The following is an 18,733-nucleotide window of genomic DNA, read 5'->3' on the forward strand; positions in this document are numbered from 1 at the left end:
AGACACCCTGTAGGTATGTAAATAGGGAGAACCCCATCATTACCTTGTTTTATAAATAGGGCTGACTCTGCTCACTTTAAGTCTCTCAGGAAAAATTCCTGTTTCAAAGCATTTATTCACTAAATTGGCCAGGGGCACTGTAAGACCTTTTCCCTTCTTTAGGAACCTGTTACTCTTCTCAAAGATACCAAAAGCGTTTTACGACATAATTGCTTTTATGATGTAACAACTTGGACCTGGACCTCAACGCTTTGATGTTTCCAGTTTGTACTTAAAAACTATTTTTTGGTAATTATCCAGATTGAAGAAAAACGCACTTAACAAAAGTTTCCCAACAAGTGAATTTTCTTAAACTTAAAAGTAATTTTCATCTATGCAGTTCCTCTAATATTCATCTATTTTTTGTCTTGAAAATTTGAAACCTTCACATTTTTTTAATTTCGTAGTGTTTTTGTAAGTTTCAAAATTCTGAAAGAAAGCCTCTTTGGTTGTTGGTGGCGGCTTATAATCGATTAAAAAAGCCTTTTAACCTTGTATGACAAACGTACCCTTGGACCTACCAAAGTAGAAAAAATAAATAAAAGCATTATTTCACATTTCTAAACTTAGAAATAACTGTTTTGTTTTATAATCAAAAGCACCAGTGGACTTCAATATTGTTATAGATACTTTCGTGAAGTATCAACAAATTCCAAATGATTTTATTTCAGGTCTTGAGGGGTTAACGTCTCTTTAGATGCCCCTGGAAATACACATTTTCAGCTTGTCCTGCATTTCTTCCACTCAAAATGGGACAGCCATTCATCTCCAGTTTTTCTTAATTTGAAAACCGTTCCATATTTTTATTTCTTTAAAACTTCTGCCAGTCGAAAGTGTAAAACATTTAAATTTGAAAGAGTACAAACTGACATTAAATACAACAATAATGAAGAATTACTTGTTGGCACTTCACGAAAGTATCCAAAGCAACAGTAAAGTTCAGTGGTGCTTTTCAATTATAAATGAAATCATTTGTTTTTAAGCCTAATTAGGTGAAATGATGCTTTTGTTTATTTTTTCCACTTTGGCAGGTCCAAGGGCACCTTTGTCATAAATGGTCAAAAAGCTTTTTCCTTGCCCATTCGACCCAAAATCCAATATGGCAGTCATCAGAAATAACAAAATTGGATATAATTGCTTGAAATCTAGAAGGCCTAAAGCAATTCTGAAGATGTCACTCAATTGACAGTTTTCAATAAAAGAGAATCGCCAAATTTCAAAGAATTATTCAAACGGTTTACCCATAATTTATAATTTTAGAGCTTGCAGTTTTTGCCCATGTTTTGACATATTCTTAATTTTAGAATTTCTTCTTTACGAATACAAAAATGCGCATCTCTTTTCTAATTTAAATCACCCTGCATCTGTTACCGTTCCCGCAATCCCTTAAGAACTCACTTTATTCAAGACACCACGTATATTTAAAATTGCATACACTAGTCGGTCCCTGGCTAAAGGCTTTGCATACCGATAGCATTCGCTGAAATCTTAGTTCGGATATTTGTTCAATGCATAGAAACTTTTTCGAGAAAATATGCTTTAATTGCCTCCTGAAAGCTTTTAATGGAACGGCTTCTTGCTGAAATTTTATTGTCCATTACCGAGGACTACCCTAAATTCTATTACTTCCCCCAACATCCTTGTTTGAAAGCCAAATGGTGTCTGGTCCTTGTATTATATCCATGCTAATCTCTATGTCAATCCTAGTATACAATATGTTTTCAAACATGTGTCTTCTAATTAAGGGCATGATTTATTGGCTCATTATAAGAAAAAAAAGTTCTTATTAATATGGGTCCGCAAACATTCCGTTTTCGAGATACAGGGTGTTAAAAGTAAAGTTTTTTTTTGTTTTTTGACGATGCATGTCTATTTGAAGTACAGAATTCAATTTTTGTACACATATTATCATTAATATTAACTAATTTTGAGCGCTAACTCAATTTTTTTAAAGGCCAGTGATGGAGATTTTAAGGTTTGTGTGAGGTTTTGCACCCCAAATTTCCACGGCACTGAGACAATTGACACTTTAAAACCAACTTTTAAAACACCAATGTTTGCTGCAACAAAAAAATGCTCTTGGTTAAAAGCTTCAAAGTGAACCATATTCAGACATAAAAAAAAATAGCAACATGTTTTGTCGTATTTTTTTTACCTAATTAATTTGGCTTATTTTTAGTATTTTGTTTGCTTTAGTGATAGAATTATGAATGCTTTCACTAATAGCGAAATGTGTGCAATGCATTTTATTTACGGCGTTGCCGATAGAAATGCAGCAAAAGCCAGACGAGTATATCAAGAAAGATTTCAAAACCGACAGTTACCAAAATTGAAAAACATTTATTCGTATTCACGAACGTCTACATCAAACTGGAAGTTTTCATACAAGAACTGCAGGAAATGGGCAACCTGACCTGATTCCTCCGCAAATGAAAGAAGCTGTTCTTGAAGAAATCGAAAACGATCCAGTAACACACACTAGAAAAATGGATTTAAATCTAAACCTTGATGACGTTGCAGCGTGAAGGATATTAAAAAACCAAATGTTATATCCTTATCACACATAATAAGTGTAAGACCTTTTATCTAGGGATTCTTCCGAAAATTAGATTTTTTTCACTATTTCTTCATATTTTTCGTTATAAATACCATTTTTCTGAAATATGGTTCGGTTTAATACTTTTGACCAAGAATATTTTTTGAGTAGACAGCATTGGCAATTTGAAAAAAATTGTAATTAGCACTTAAAACCAGCTAATATTGATAATAATATGTATACAAAAGCTGAGTTTTATATCTCAAACAATACGCTTGAGGGCTTATGATAACAGGAACTTTTTTCTTACAATGAGCTAAAGAATCATACCCTTCATTTGCGAACACATGTTTTAAAATACCCTGTATTCAAGGATGATACAGTCATTGCATTCAGTATCACAAAAAAAACGTTCATTCTTATATCGTACTACACGCGTCACTCTTACCACCACCTTCTGTTTCAGATCCAAAATCTAATGTGTCCTCACCATGTCTCCCCATACGAGTATCGAATAAAAATTAAAAGATGAGTAAAAAATTTTCATATCTTGACAAAAACACCATGAAAAGTAATACGAAGATAACTATTTCAATGGTCTTCCCCCATTGTAACCCTAGTTCAGGTACAACGACCAGGAACGTTACTTCTGAGGTATTGTTAAGCCTGAAATAGCAAAAGCGGTTCGGCTGGGCTTTTTTGGGTTCAAAAGGAGTTCGTTAACACCAAATCGGTTTTCAGTTTTTTCATATACCATTAACGGTACCACCAATGAGCCGTTTGAAGAGTCAGAGGCGAACAAAATATTGGTGCTATAGATACAAATAGTATATTTGCCTTCTTTAGCGCTGCAAGGCAAATCACGTATCAATATGTAAATAATATGGCGCCCAAAATTGAACGTTGGCTATAGAAAAATTTATCTACAATACAAGCTATTCAGAGATTTGGTAAGGATGTGGTTGGGCTTTATAAGAACATTTAAAGTGTATTTTCGGTATTCTCCGACCTGTGAAAGGCTTTCAATTGCGAATCACACCCGATTCTACTAGGAAAGCTTTCCTACTTTTATGATATAAATGGAAATGCATTTTACCCCCTCCTCTTCTATAAAAGGGGTTGTACCGGGATCTATTCTTGATCCACTGATATCTTTATTGTTAATCAGAAAAGGAACCGACCAGCTTTCTTGGGATTCCTTAAGATTGTAAGTTCAACTAATCCGAACTAACCCAAACTCTCAAGTGCTATTTATTTTCTTTGCGAAATTTGATATAGTAGTCCGGTAGAGGTCGGTGGAATAGCAGAAATGGTTGTTTTTAAGGCAAGAACGGGTTTGATAATAATGATTAGGTGGCAAAAAGTTGCACTTAGAAATATCACTGGGCGGTTCGAATAATGAAGAGAACCGCAAAAACTTCTATAAATCCACGAATATTTTAACTTTGCTTGCATGACTATATATATATAATATTGTCTAATTCATGTTTGATCAGTTTCCTACACTGACCATTGGCACTCTTAGCGCGCAGCACGGGCACTTAATGCGGAACAGACATAATTTATTTATACTTCAACATCGACCTTCCCACACGAACAAAAGTTATATGGAAGGCACTGTCAGCAAAATAACTTTTTAATCATATAGCCGAACCCATCAGAAACTGAATGAGCAAAGTTTTAAAAAGGCATAATTATTTAACGAGACTTTTATCTCCTTTCTTTCTGTCTTTCAAATAAGTTTTATACGTACATATTAGGTAAAAAGTAAGAAGTTCTATTATTATTTATATAGGGGACCCATACTTTTATGCTTGCTATGCTAGATTGAATCGTTTCAATGAACTTGATACGTCTGCACAAACTGGATTAAAACATTTCTTTTATTTTTTGACATATATGAAGTAAATACTCATTTTTGTTATTTTTAAAGCGTCTTTAAATGAAGATCCAACAAACACAAGCTTAAACAAAAACACTCATTTAAACAATATGAAGAATTTATTTTCAATACTTGTGAAGTATAAATACATAATATAATCTGACGATTACTCATTTAGGTGTAATTTCATTGAAGGTTCATCGGTTAAACAGGCCTTTCACGGGGTCCAATCAAGCAATGAACGCCCAAAGCTAAGAATAAAACTTCCCGATATACAGAAGACATAAAATAATTATACGACACAGTCTAATTAAAATCATGGAAACCTAAACTATTCACTTGATCGTCTAATAGTTTCAGAATCTTTTAAGCCGCTATAAATACCTATAAAAACTTGTTTACTCCAGCTCAATTTCTTACTAAAATAGTTTAGCCAATTTGCACGTATTAAAATTAAAATCAAATCTAGCAACAATAGTAATAATTATTACAGGAATCCAGTGTTTTATTGAAAAAATGAAGGATGGGGTTAGTGCCCAGCTAAGGGCTTAAGCTCTTTTATTTGCCTAATAAGGTAAGCTTTTTCGTCGTTAAACTGCTCGTCTTCGCACCGGTCCGTGTGGAATTTCATTAGAAACTCTACCAGTTTTTCCTGGTTTCGCAGTAAAATGTCCAAAATTGGTTTCGGTTTATTTGGATTTGCTACAAATACCTGAAGGAAAGTTAAATGTAATCAAGTCAATTCAGTCATAATCATTAGAGTACCTTAAAAACATGGAAGGCCTCGAACTGGATATTTCTAGAACGCTCTTTTAGCATATTCATCATGAGCTTCAAGTTATCTGGATTGGAAATGTATCTCGTCATTACCTGAAAGAAAATAAAATGAGAAATAAATTCAGTTAACCAAACAACATCAAATCAAAGCAAGAACGTTATGACTCACAATCCTACAGAAACACATATCACCTAACTCTAATGTCATAATTAAGATAAGGGATAATGTATCAATAGAAGCTTAATATTATCCTCACACCTTCATCCTATTGATTTTACAAATAGAAATTACAATGACGTTACAATTTTTTGAAAGAGAGAGTATGATCAATGATATATATATGATAAATGTTAAATGCTTACTGTAAAATTATGCCTATCCAACAGTAGCTCGCCAAGAAGCTTGAGACTCTGACGCCTTGTAACGTAATTCTCTGAGTTGAGTAACCTCTGATAATGGTTAAAAACTTTGTCGTAGTTTAGCTCTAAAAACTCTGCACATAAAATTTTGTGTCTGGTTAGAAGCTCCTGTAAACAAAGGGTTTTCAATAGAGAAAAAATACATATTTTTTTGGATTCATTTACACACCTTAAATGTTGAAAATGCATCTGAGGCAATATCAAAGGTGGACACTTCAACATAACGGAAAAAGTTATAAAAATCTTCAGAATACAACATGATTTTAGCTAAAGCCTCATATCGTGCACATTCTCTTAACATAGTTCCACAATTTAAAGCTATTTCCTGGTGCTCATACCTAAAACCAATTCATATGAGCACTTATCAACTAATACAAATCATGCAACTAACCCACTCATAAGCGTATACAGTATTTCAGACTTAGTACAAATATACTCGACAGTAGGAGACCTAGTCCCAATCTGCCTCCTCAAAATGTTATTGAACACTTGTGCCACATCTTTTTTCCCCTCAAAATCAATCCTACTCAAGTTCTGCACCAGCATCAACAAAAGATTGCTATTATATAGTTCCTGCGCCAGCTGAGCCACAATTATATCAGTCTGAGGCTCTGCTTCTGATGTCCCATATAGCATGTTTTTGATCAAGACCAAATTCTTTGAAACGTCCTCTTGGGCCTTCTCCGCCTTCTTGTCCCCCTTTTCCAGTACGTTTACGGCATCTTTGAGGGCTTTAACCACCTCGGCAGGGCCTTTTTGCGACTTTCCAAACAGGGGCATTTTGATGGGTGTATGGTTGAGGTTTGAAGGTTGGAATCTCGCTCAGTATGTAACCTGCATATGTTTACTAGTGGGTGAAATAGACGTTACACTATTGATTTGTTCATATCTCTTGATTTATATTTAGGAGAATAATCGGGGAAATATGAAAATGTGCAAAGTTTTATCTTTCTGAAATTATTATTTTGACAATCAAAATGCCAACCCAACACATGTTCACGCCTGAGTAAACTTCTCTAGGGAATTTTTTGTTTTCAATGACAGAGCAGGATCGCCAATAGAATGGATTTTGTTTGAACTTCTATGGTTTAAGCTAATTCTATCTTTGTTTAATCAATGAATTGAGATAAAAAAAAACGATGTATTAAGTTTGATCTGGTTTTCTTTAATGCTGCTGTTTATCTTTCTCATAGATGTTGGTATTTACGGTGCAAAATGAGACACATACATGGTTCATATATTTTTCTATCGGTAATCAGCTGATCGGTGACACTGACTGCAACTGTATATAACCTTAAATTTTTTTTGGTTGTTTGGTGCTTTTTAAATAAAACTTCTTTCTATTAATTAATTATAGTATTATTAAGAGTTATTATAACCCATATTCGAAGTTTATTGACCTGTAATCTGTTGTAATAGTAATCAACAACAATAATTAAACAAAACCAATAAAAATCTTTATTTCTAGAAGCAAATTTATCATGAGTTTAATACGTGTAAAAGAAGCCCTTAAAATAATCATTTAGGGAGTTAAATTGAAATATTCTCACAAATTTCAGTAAAATTTACTTAACTTCTATAGGAATAACCAAAAAAATATAATAATGTCTACTGAAGGCATTTCCTTTCCTGACATTGAACAGGAATGTTTTCAGGAACTGGAAAAGCTTAAACTTGAAGAGGTAAGTTTGTCAAAAAGATTTGATGTGTCATTTCTGATCAAACTATGTTGATGTATAGTACCTCACAAATTAATAATACAAAACAAAATCAAAATCACTGCAACCAAATTGCTAACAGTAACATCTCTTTCAGCCTGAAGTCAATTAATTGAGTTTTCACCTTCTTTGAACTTTAGCCAAGAGTCACAGTTGATTTGTTTTGTTTTTCTAAATCAGTTGTCTTGTAATCAAAACGTTTTGATCCCACAAAACATAAATTATAATTTATTAAACATGAAACAACTTCACTTGAATTGGTTTGCAGTTCCTTTAACTTTAGCTTAATTATTGTCATGATAGTTTAGCTTGTACTTATTTTACTGATAAGAAAGGTGACTTTGATTAGTTTGAAGACCCATCATCTTTACATTAGTCAAGTTTGAGCCTAAAAAATGTGGTTAAAGTAAATCCTGAACTTTTATCACAACCTTATTTTTTTCAAAGTTTTTTATCATTAATGACTCTTTAATTTTTTTACATGTACTGATTTCCACGACTTAGAGCTCAAATATCAGTTAAAGTGTGATAATGTTAAACTTTGAAAGTTAAAAACCTAGATCTTGACCTTGAAAGTTTTAATAATGGATAATAAAGTACATAAATACACTTCTACCTATTTTCAGGATTGTTAATATTTTTTAATATCTTGAACTCGTGCTCTCTTAATGTCTTTTCTATGTCTAAAGCTAGAAATTACTAAGATTTTCAAATTGTCAAAAATTTTCCTGTTTCTGATCAATGTGGCGAAGGAAAATTATCCGGCATTTCAATAAAGAAAATTTATTGGAAACTTTAATGATTAACAAACTTATTACAAATCCCCCTCTTTAGTTGTATAGATAAGTTGCCCTAAATTAACATAATTTTAATGAAGTATCTCGGAACATACAGGAATCCTTGGTAAATGAGCTGAATGGAATGCTAAATCAACAAACCTATATTGAAGACAAAATAAAGAGCCTCTCTCTGTTAATCCCTACCCTCAAAGTGATCAAATATGAAGCCTCAGATCTCGTGAATACAATTAATGATATTTCGGACAGCTCCGAGAAGATTAGCAGCAAAATTCGTCAGCTAGATACAGCTAGGGTTTGTCCATTAATAATTCAACTAAACAGGTCACAAAATTAAAAGAAATTTATAGGGAAGGGTGGATGAATGTCTGTTGCGCGTTAATGACCTTATTGACTTGGAAATATGTTCCCAAGGAGTGCAACAGGCGATATTGCATTTAGATTATGAAAAGGGGGCAGCTCATGTTCATAGGTTTCTGTCCATGGATCAATCATTGCTAAAGAGAACTGCCAATGATATAAACAATATGTCTGATACGCTTAAATCTGTGAGAACCTTGCAGGAAGCTGCAGCACAACTTAGAGCCATAGTAGAACATAAGTTTAATGAGGCTGTTAACAATGAGGATTTAGGTTCAATTGAGAGATTCTTCAAGATTTTTCCCTTACTTGGAATGCATGAAGAGGGTATTAGTGTTGTTATTGTTATTTTATTTAATTTTTATTATAATTTTTGAAAGGAATAAAAAATTTCTGCACATTTCTCCGCACCAAAATCGCACTTACTGCTGATAAAAACTTGAAATCTGCTATAATAACCCCATTAGCAGATAAACGCTACCCAATAGTCTTTGCTGATACATTGATTCTGTTATTTGAGGGGTTAGCTAGAGTGATTGACACACATCAGCCCTTATTTGAGACTTATTATGGTCCAGGAAAGCTGATTTCTGCTGTTAGCATTTTACAGAAAGAGTGTGATAAGCAAATTAAACGGATTGTGTTTGAGTGGTCCAAGGCACGTCAGATACAGAAGAAAGCTCAAGTAAGAAATTTGAGAGTTTTGTAAAATTTACTTAAAAGTTGGTTTAGCAAATTTCAGAACTTTCGCGGATGACTTCAAGTGGCAGTTTCAATAAACTTGAGAAAATTGATCCAAAAGATTTAGATATTCTTATAGGAGAGATCACTTTAATGCATTTTAGGTGCGAGTTGTATATCAAGTTTATTCAAAGAAAGGTTTTGGTAAGTCAATTTATCTCCTCATCAACTCGTAAATAATAGTTATTCCGCAGGCTGATGTAGAGGTGGGAATAACAGATTCTGAACAGAAAATTAAACAGACCAAATCCCTAGAGCAGCTAGTTTTAAATAGTGAAATGACTCAGTGCAAGCATGATTTGCTTTCTCACTATTTGAGGTTTGAACAGTATTTCATGGAAGAATCGGTTGCAAAAGCTGTTACTATGGACGCAGTAGAGGCGTCTTTGCAAACCTCTAGCATGGTAGACGACACTTTTTTCATTATCAGAAAATGCATTAGGTTTGTTGCGGATTTTTGAACATATTTTGTTGTTTATAAATGAATGTTTTAGGCGGTCAATCTCCACGGGAAGTTTGGATGGTATCTGTGTTACAATTAATAATGCCTGTCGCGTGTTGGAGAATGATTATTGCGATGTCTTAAAAACTCGTTTAAAGCAGGGGTATCCTTCTGGATATTTAGACTTAACTCAAGCCTATAACGTACTGCAAAACTCCTTTCAGCAGGGAAGGCTGCAACCTGGTGACACAGAGCAATCAAGGACAGCTTTTATCGTAGGAAAAATATTACTCCCTAATCATATTTCTGATTTTTCTTTACAAGTCTGAATTGAAAAGCAACGCAAATCTCAGTACTGCAATTTCCCGCCAAATCAATGAAATTGAAACTAGATTTTTTTTAGATTGCTTTAAATAACGCTGACACCAGTACCGAATACGTCACTGCTTTAGTTGACAGTATAATAAAGGAAATCGAGGCGGCATGTCCAAACATGACTGTCAAGGAACAGGGTAAACTAGAAAGTTGCTTATCTGGCATATCCGGAGTAAGCGCACGACTCACTGAAATAATTGACTATGGCTTACAGCAATTAAAGAGCACAGTTATTAAACCCAGGGTCAATCCTTGGGTAGATAATTTTTTGAATTTCAGCCATCAGTTAACAGAGGCAAGAACTGTACATTATTCGGTCTATTTCCTTTAAATACATTTTCTTCAGGATGAATTATCTTCATACGAAGCAGGCGAATCTTTCGCCCAAACTTTAATCATGAACCTAGAGACATTGTTGTCCTCGTTTAAAGACATCCTCACTTCCAATAATTACGACAATTTCATCCAAGTTCTGACGTCGGAAGTGACGCAGCGATTCGAGAAAGTCATCATGAAGACTCAGTTTAATCGAGTTAAAAATTGACGATTTTTTGTTAATGAAGATCATGTTTGTTTTTTCATTTAGTTAGGTGGATTAATCTTGGATAAAGAAGTCCGCTCAGTAGCCGGTTATATAACTGCGGGGACCTGTTGGTCAGCTAGAGATCAATTCGCCAGGTTAACTCAAATAGCCACAGTTTTAAATTTTGACCATATGGATGAGATTAACGAGTACTGGGGCAACGCTGATGGGGCCATTACATGGAGACTGACTCCAACTGAAATTAAAGCTGTGTTGAATTTGCGGTGAGCGTTTGTCCGCGATCAAATTCATTAATGGAAGAAGTTTTATTACTAATTTCAGAACTGACTTCAAGTCTGAGGATATCAAACGTTTACGTTTATAAATACTGGGCGATCATTAAAAACAAATTTGAAGTAGGCGTTGAAATGCTAGGGGACTGTCTGTGGAATTAATGAATCTTAACTACATGTGTGATTGCAAAATAGCAAAGTGCTTAATCAACGTCTGACGTTTGAAGGGCAACACGTAACGCAAGGTTTTTTTTAATTAACCCTCACATGTAGTAATTTTACAGGTATTGCGCCGTATGTTATAATTATTTATTTATACAGTTAACTAAATACACTATTGATGACAAAAAACTTCGTTTCTGTATTATGTGTGTAAATATATATACAAATGGTGCTCTATATATGTAGAAAAACTGTATGCTTGATGAAAATTTTGCAAGGTTTAAAATACAGTCACCTTGTGGTAGAATAAAAAATTAAGTATTTCGTACAGGGAGTAATAAAAAATACAGACATTTGTTTATAAATTATATGTCATTTTTAATATTTCTACGTATTATAAAAATATCCCTTTCACGTCCCGATACGTCAATTTGGGTAAAGGCAAGTTTCCCTATTTTTAGAACGCCTTATTTTTGTGGTCAGAAATTTTTTGGCCAACCATTGTGCAGCTATTTCAGGGAGATCCTGTATATGTTGTAACTATGAAGTTAATTATTTTGTAGTGTTTCATAATAATAATGAATATAGTAATTGCTGGTGTTTAAAGTAGGCAATTTAACTTTGTTTTCTGGATGATATGGTGAAGGATTTTTTTTCCTCAAGTTTTGTAACATTTATTCCTATCAATAAAAATGAAATACTATTGCACTTTAGAAAAGTTTGATTTCATAATTAATATCCATGTAAAAATTATTTTTAAATAAAATAACACCCGCTCACAGTGTTAAAATGTTCAAAACAGCAATCAATACATCAAAGTGTGTTCACGGCTGTTCATTGAATGGATGTAAAAATATTGAAACAAGATTATTGACGCCATGTTCTCCAATTATTAGATTAGAAATCAACAATTCGTAGTTTCATAGACAGACTATGGTAGAAATTGACATTTTAATCTATTTCAATAAGTTTTTGCAGTGAGCTTGATTCCTGGACTATATGGAAAAGAAAATGTTCTATATTTTAATTAAAACCCAGTCAATATGACAAAAAATGAAATCACACACCTAAATAAAAATTTCTTCAATTATTGAGAAACTAATAATCCTGACAACTGAACTCTAAACAACATCAGCATCGAAAAACAATTTGTTTTACATTTATATATTTGATCTTTCAAAAAATTATGCCAAATTTAAGGAAGTTATAGGGAATATTGCAATAAACATTTTTTACATAGAAACCACGGGTCGAAAATTAGCCGTTTTGGCTCCATAGTCATTTTAGTGCAAAAACGTAATGTTAGCTTGTTGCGATCAAAAGAATTCGATGTTTAATTAACTTTTCTTAAAGGTAACGCTAAAATATATAATAATCGTTCAAAATTATGACCTCCATCCTAGTTTCATAAATATATTCTTTGCAACATTGAATCACGCTCACGTAAGAAGTGCGGATCTTACTGCAAGAAGAGAGGATGCTATTAGATTCCCTAGCGGATTCTCTCAGGTGGCTGCAAAAGTTTCTTACACTAACAACTGTATGTAGTCTTAGGGAAAAAAATCTGACGGGCTTAAATTGGGACTTCGCACTAGCCACCTGATAGGTCCGCCTTATCCAATCTATCGCCCACAAAAATGTTGATTTAGATGAACTTGCACAATACACATAAAATGTGCGGATACACCATGAAAATAAAAATCAACTTTCAATAACATCAAGTTTAAGAATGCAATCGATAAACTTTTATTAAGAGACTAAAAACGTTTATTTTACTTGTTTTAGATGTATTCACTTAAGTTAAATATCACAGTCCTTTGAACAAAAATTACTCTGAAGCCAAAAGACACATTATTTACTAGGAGTTTCTATGCAAAAATTGCTGACTGCAATGTCCCCTATAAATTTTTTGTTTGTCACAAACTTTGTGAAACACCCAGTATACATAAAAAAGCTCCATTATAAACGACATAAAACTAATTTTATTTCTTGAAACGCAGTATTATTCAATTTTGTAGTTTCTCAATCGCATGTATATTATTAATGTTTACTTAAAACACTACAATGTTCTTAAGTATCATATATTTGTCTTTAAATGAGCAAAGTTTAAAACAGATATTATATGAATATATTTAAAACATGACTTTGATATTTCCGTGTTAATAAGTGAGGTTTTTAATGATTACCAATTATTATTGCGCAATTTAGTTTTCATTTATGTCTCTACAATAAGTCGGCAATGGTAAGTGCATGTAAAATTCTAACATCATCCTTGATAACTCTTACAAGTGTTATAATTTAATATAATCAAAATGTGTTGAGGGTTACAGAGAAACTGCAAAGTCTCTCTCAAGCCCTTTGCTGACAATTAAGTGGAAGTGCTCTGAAGTTCGGAAAACTCACAGGTACACTAGAGTATCAAACGTCTAGAACTTTTTTCAGCAATGGTATAACTTTTAGGGAGGATAGAAAATACTATAAGGCTTACAAACACTCATGAACAAGTAGTTTTCATAGAATTGCACAGTTGATTGGGGTGTTAATGCGCAATTACGAAATTGCTGACTATATAGAAGATGTCCGATAACAATGTCGAAATATTTTGGGGGATGATTAAAATAATATAAAAGTTCATATAAACGTACCATAAAAATTACTTCTTAAAGGATCTAGAACTTCTTAAAAAGGAACTCGAAAGTTAATTTTATATTCGAAACCAATAAAAAAATTAATTGAGATGAACGGAGGCTCATATTCAACATTTATTGTGAATGATGATCAATCCTTAGTCATATTAGTCTTGTTTTTTCTCACTAATAAAAAAATATTTCTATTAAAAGAATGCGTACTACATATATTTATTAAATTGCATTTCAATATTTATGTAATTGTTCATCGGTTTATAAAAACAATTTTTTTGGGAAAACGGTCTGTCCTAACGAGGTAAAATTACAAAATTTTTTTTACTTAAAAATATTTGCGATTCAGTAATTTGATTTCAAAAATTAAGAAATATTACAAATAATAAAGTTAGGGCAACATGTACGTATGAGACGCTTTTAACTAAAATCCCCAATTATTAGTTCAAATCATTTCAAAGCTATTGCATAAAAACCACCTTCAGAGTTCCTCATTTAAGAAATTATAGCTTCTTTAAAAAGTAATTTTTGAAGTATGTTTACGAGAAATTTTTAAAATTATTTTAGACTTTAGAATAACCTTTTAAAATATTTCGACGTCGTTTCCGACCACCCTGTATGCGTATATTTGTTTATAGAGATATAGGAGCATAAAAATATTTATAAAACAATACAGTATATAGAGAAACTAAAACTACATATTATATATTTCGAAAATCCAGAAAAAAAAACAAAAAATCTGAAAATCCTGAGGTTTGAAGATTTAACTAAATTTATTAATTTAGAAGAAAGTAAACAGCACTCCCAGAAAAATCGGGGGAGATAAAATTTATGTAATAGATTGAATAATTTAACAAAAATATTTAAATTCACCGGTTGTGCAAGAGAAATTTTTTCTTAAGAATTTTATGTGCCAAAATCTTAAAAAATTCACTACCCGGTATAGAAATTAAAGCAATCTATAGAGGCAATAGAGGCAATCTATTCTCGAATTAAGCAGTACTTATTTCCTAATACACACATGAGATTTAAAAGTTCTATCTACAGTAGAGCAAGCACAGTAAAGTAAAAACAACATTTTTCTTAACTTTTAACATTGTATAACCTCGCTACTGATCGATACATGCTTATATGAGCTTTCTTAAAATTTAGTACTAAAGAATAAATACATCAAATAGTGACGTACAATTCTGAAACATTCTGTATAAAGAAAAAAACTATAAACAAATTTCAACATGTATAGAATAATTTAAAACTGTTTCATTTCGTTTTTAAAATATGATTTAGTATCACAAAATGATCCTCTCGGACGTAAGTTTGGCCATTAACAATTGAGTTCTATTCATAGTTGCTTATACGGACTCATATCCATTGTGTTATTAAAGTGGGAAGAGCACATGGAGAGAGCTCGTGAACAGAAGTAATTAATGTCATGATTATTATAAATTTAATTAAAAATGTCAAATAATAAATAAATGAAAAATAACGGAGGGTAATTGCTAATTCAAGTTAAGAAGTACATAATTAAAAAAATATATTTTCCAAGCGAGGTGAGTTTACGGACAAAATGGGGGCTGCATTCTCTGTTAATTATTAGTTTTGAAAGTAATATGTTTCGAGAGTAAAGAACTAGTATTAGGGCTCAATTGATGAAACAGCGCAATTTCACTGAACTACTAGTCGTGATCATTATAATTTTAATTTGTATTTAATTATATAAAACGAATTTTTACAACATTGTTGATGGTTTTTAATTATGCAATAAAAAGTATCGTTACTTGACCTCATTTGAAGGGCATCAGGCGAAACAACATATATCGTCCAGATAATTCTTTTTTAGCTAGACGAAACAAACTCTACAACAATCCCTGTTTTTTTCCCATATTTCCATTTGAATTTGTAGTAATAACTCAGCACATTCTTCCTTTTTTCCACCGATAACTTGCTTGCATATCAATTCGATTTTTCTCTATAAGATGATGTCAATAGTTTGGAAACTAACAAAATGAAAAATGTATTTTTTTTCTTAAACCCCCCATTCGACACCGCGAAACTAATAACTTTAGAAAACCTGTTCTGAGCGCCTTTAATACGTTCATTTGTTCGATCCAGCTTAATGTAGGTTCTGTCCACCTGTAAATATTTGGTTGTATATGGTATCCCAACTACTTCAATCAGATATTTACATATAGTTATGAAGCACATTTGAAAATAGGTTGCGTATATTAGCCACATAATATAAATTTTCTTAACTTCTGATCAGACGGGAGATATAGTAAAAAAAAATTGGATTTTTTTAAAATTTGGAAATTGTTAGTGTCCACATTTGATACACAGAATGGTATCATGAAGTGTCCCAAGAATTGACATTTTAATCCCGGTAAACAATTTTAATGTAGAGTTCATCAGTGGCGGAGATATTGATTACTAATAATTCAATCAAAGAACACCCATATAAAAAAAAGGAATCGGGATTACCACCGAATGGATTTATCAATTATAGATCCAAATTTGAAATTTGTTGTCATATAAACATCTATGCTAGATATAATAAAAATTGCAGATATCATCGAAATTTGGTTTAAGTTCGTAACTCAGGTAATAAAAAAACACACATTTCTTTTTTTCCATGATGTTATTACTGTGTAACCCAGAAGAGAAACGAGATATTTTGTGAGAACAACCCACATTAAATATATAATGAAAGTACTCTCCCAAGTAACTTCTCCTGAAATTTGGGTCATGAAAGCTGGGACGCCTTATATGTGTATAATATAATCTAAGAAATATAATTTATTTAACTCGATACATAAGTTTACGTAAACATTCAATACTCTCTCTTATAATAGGCATTTGCTGTTTTGCCAGATGAATATAAAATGATGCTCTTGCTAGTCTTGACCACGCTGCTTCTCGTTTTTTTGGGTGTCCTGTATGTAATTTCAAAAATTAAGAAAAATCAGACGAAGTATCTACAAAACATCCCCGGACCTAAGCCTATATTTCCTTTCGGAAATACCCTTGACTTCATCAAAGGGTCCACCGGTAAGTATTCTTTGTGCAGCCTTTTGGTTTATAAAAAACATCTGTGTTAATAGTTTTCTTGGACGTCGTGGTGAATTATCTTAGAAAATATGGAGACACCATAGTGGTTCATGATAGCTTGTTCTCTTGGATATTGTTAAGTGTTGATTACGACTTCAACGAAATGATCTATAATTCATCGATACACATTGAGAAATCTGTTCAGTACGATTTCCTGCATGGGTGGCTAGGACAAGGCCTATTAACTACTACTGGTAAAAAAATAAAAAACTGGAATAACAGATTTCAAAATAATTTTAAATGAATTTAGGTGACAAATGGAAGAGCCATAGGAAGATTATAACTCCGGCATTTCATTTTTCCATTCTGCAGGAATTTCTGCACGTATTCGATTCGGTGGGAAATAACTTGATAAAAAAAATAAGAAAGGAGGTCGGAAACACCAGTTTTGAGATTTCTAATTTGATGTCATTGTTTGCCCTTGATGTTATTTGCGGTAAGGTGCCTTTTCGCTACTTCAAGTGTTAGTTCATGAGAGCTTCAATGCAGAAACGGCCATGGGCACCAAGATTAATGCCCTTGACTCAACTTCCCCTGAAAACTCTGATTATGTTAGGAGCATTAAGATAATGTGCGCTATTTTGATTGAGAGAACTTTTTCTTTGGTTCCTCCTTCATTTTATCACCTGACATTGAATTATTATAGAGAAAAAAGAGCCCTTAAGGTAAGTTTCATAACAGAATATTTTTGACGTTTATAGAGATATGCAATCAGTAATCCATGCAAATGATCGTATGTTCCTTTTGAATGACTTGACCGATTGATCCCTGGATAGATCATTCATAGCCACGTCGATTCCATTATCGAAAAAAGACTGCAAAGTAGAAAAAATAATGAACAATTCAACGATAAATTGACAGACAACAACTTTAAGACGAAGAAGGCATTTTTAGACCTTCTGTTAGACGCCAGAATTGATGGTCGCGAATTCACCAAAACTGAGCTGAGAGACGAAGTTAATACATTCATGTTTGAGGTGGTTGTTGATAAATTGCGGGACTTGAAACCTTTTTATGTTCTGGTTTAATTTTAGGGCCATGATACGACGTCGTCAGCCCTGACTTTCACTATATTAATGCTGGCCACGCACCCAAAAGTCCAGGTTGATTTATATTATAAAATCTCTACTGACTACCGCAAATTTTAATTTGTATAGGAAAAAGCATTCAACGAGCAAAAGAGTATATTTGCATTTAGTGAGAACATTAAAGAAGTCAAAGCCAGTGGTGCGCAGTTAAGCCAAATGAAGTATTTGGAAATGGTGATCAAAGAGACCTTAAGACTATACCCAACGGTGCCCATCTATGGGAGGAAAATTAGTAAAGATGTGGAATTTAGTGCGCAAATATCATTAAGAAATTCATTTGTTACTAACGTTGTTTTGCAGAAGGGTCAGTGATTCCTAAAGGAATTAATGTGACCTTATGCCCTTACGTCTGCCACAGAAAAGCCTTATATTTCGAAAACCCTGAAGAGTTTATTCCTGAAAGATTCGAGACTCTCACTGGAAAACTACCTTTCTCCTACACGCCTTTTAGTGCAGGTCTAAGAAATTGTATAGGTAAGATGAAGTGACTATTAGAAGAATTGATGGTTTATATTTCGGAGTGTAGGTCAGAAATTTGCAATGATGGAACTACTCTGCACCGTATCAAAAATCTTGCGTAACTTCGAATTATCCCCAGCCTTTCCCGAGCACAAGCTGCAGATTGTTGCGGAGTCTATCTTAATATCAAAGAATGGAGTTAAGATCTCTGTACACGAACGCAATGTTTAAAAAATATAATGTCTTTGAAATGTAGAAGTGGATATGCTTTCCTCCTCGATTACATAATATGGCGCCTAGTCATGGTAGAAGTTTAAGGACAACCCTAAAAATAGAGCATTCGTTTCGGATTTCTATCTGGCACGTGCTAAATATAT

The 18,733-nt window shown here is 32.9% G+C and overlaps 3 protein-coding genes across 8 annotated transcripts; 2 read left to right on the forward strand and 1 right to left on the reverse strand.

Moving 5' to 3' along the window:
- Positions 1-4,557: 4,557 nt before the first annotated feature.
- Positions 4,558-6,670, reverse strand: Mo25 (calcium binding protein Mo25). The gene is made up of 5 exons (XM_066292225.1): positions 6,046-6,670; positions 5,824-5,992; positions 5,598-5,762; positions 5,223-5,327; positions 4,558-5,169 (listed from the first exon to the last, which is right to left on the reverse strand). Exons 1-5 carry the CDS (start codon positions 6,432-6,434, stop codon positions 4,987-4,989), a joined length of 1,011 nt encoding a protein of 336 aa, XP_066148322.1. The 5' UTR covers positions 6,435-6,670; the 3' UTR covers positions 4,558-4,986.
- A 268-nt stretch (positions 6,671-6,938) lies between these two features.
- Cog4 (conserved oligomeric Golgi complex subunit 4) lies at positions 6,939-11,773 on the forward strand. 3 transcript variants are annotated; one of them, XM_066292203.1, is made up of 13 exons: positions 6,948-7,066; positions 7,123-7,336; positions 8,267-8,464; positions 8,520-8,856; positions 8,910-9,214; positions 9,262-9,414; positions 9,465-9,712; positions 9,765-9,987; positions 10,116-10,382; positions 10,434-10,619; positions 10,674-10,894; positions 10,953-11,024; positions 11,074-11,773. In XM_066292203.1, the coding sequence occupies exons 2-12, from the start codon at positions 7,259-7,261 to the stop codon at positions 10,993-10,995; spliced, it is 2,259 nt and encodes a 752-aa protein (XP_066148300.1). In that variant the 5' UTR covers positions 6,948-7,066; positions 7,123-7,258; the 3' UTR covers positions 10,996-11,024; positions 11,074-11,773. The 3 variants fall into 3 exon arrangements, with proteins under 3 accessions (XP_066148310.1, XP_066148291.1, XP_066148300.1); XM_066292213.1 differs by having other exon boundaries at positions 6,939-7,336; positions 8,250-8,464; XM_066292194.1 differs by having other exon boundaries at positions 6,939-7,336.
- Positions 11,774-13,120: 1,347 nt separating this feature from the next.
- Positions 13,121-18,614, forward strand: LOC136349150 (cytochrome P450 4c3-like). 4 transcript variants are annotated; one of them, XM_066300516.1, is made up of 10 exons: positions 13,121-13,307; positions 16,554-16,749; positions 16,803-17,003; positions 17,060-17,245; positions 17,299-17,474; positions 17,586-17,786; positions 17,844-17,912; positions 17,967-18,147; positions 18,198-18,371; positions 18,424-18,614. In XM_066300516.1, the coding sequence occupies exons 1-10, from the start codon at positions 13,305-13,307 to the stop codon at positions 18,585-18,587; spliced, it is 1,551 nt and encodes a 516-aa protein (XP_066156613.1). In that variant the 5' UTR covers positions 13,121-13,304; the 3' UTR covers positions 18,588-18,614. The 4 variants fall into 4 exon arrangements, with proteins under 4 accessions (XP_066156613.1, XP_066156641.1, XP_066156623.1 ...); XM_066300544.1 differs by having other exon boundaries at positions 13,122-13,307; positions 16,573-16,749; XM_066300526.1 differs by lacking the exon at positions 13,121-13,307 and adding an exon at positions 13,318-13,470.
- Positions 18,615-18,733: the final 119 nt, after the last annotated feature.

This window comes from Euwallacea fornicatus, chromosome 2 (assembly GCF_040115645.1).
Source record: "Euwallacea fornicatus isolate EFF26 chromosome 2, ASM4011564v1, whole genome shotgun sequence".
NCBI classification, from domain to species: Eukaryota; Metazoa; Arthropoda; class Insecta; order Coleoptera; family Curculionidae; genus Euwallacea; species Euwallacea fornicatus.

Excerpts from the sequence above, each read along its gene's own strand:
- Cog4 (XM_066292194.1), top strand. The coding sequence starts at position 7,259 with ATGTCTACTGAAGGCATTTCCTTTCCTGACATTGAACAGGAATGTTTT. Across the intron at positions 10,620-10,673 it reads TGAAGACTCAGTTTAATCGA|TTAGGTGGATTAATCTTGGA; the intron begins GTTAAAAATTGA and ends TTTTTCATTTAG. Across the intron at positions 10,895-10,952 it reads AAAGCTGTGTTGAATTTGCG|AACTGACTTCAAGTCTGAGG; the intron begins GTGAGCGTTTGT and ends TACTAATTTCAG.
- LOC136349150 (XM_066300516.1), top strand. Across the intron at positions 17,475-17,585 it reads GAGAAAAAAGAGCCCTTAAG|ATCATTCATAGCCACGTCGA; the intron begins GTAAGTTTCATA and ends ATCCCTGGATAG. Across the intron at positions 18,372-18,423 it reads AGGTCTAAGAAATTGTATAG|GTCAGAAATTTGCAATGATG; the intron begins GTAAGATGAAGT and ends TTCGGAGTGTAG.
- Mo25 (XM_066292225.1), bottom strand. The coding sequence starts at position 6,434 with ATGCCCCTGTTTGGAAAGTCGCAAAAAGGCCCTGCCGAGGTGGTTAAA. Across the intron at positions 5,993-6,045 it reads CTGTATACGCTTATGAGTGG|GTATGAGCACCAGGAAATAG; the intron begins GTTAGTTGCATG and ends AATTGGTTTTAG. Across the intron at positions 5,328-5,597 it reads TGGATAGGCATAATTTTACA|GTAATGACGAGATACATTTC; the intron begins GTAAGCATTTAA and ends ATTTTCTTTCAG.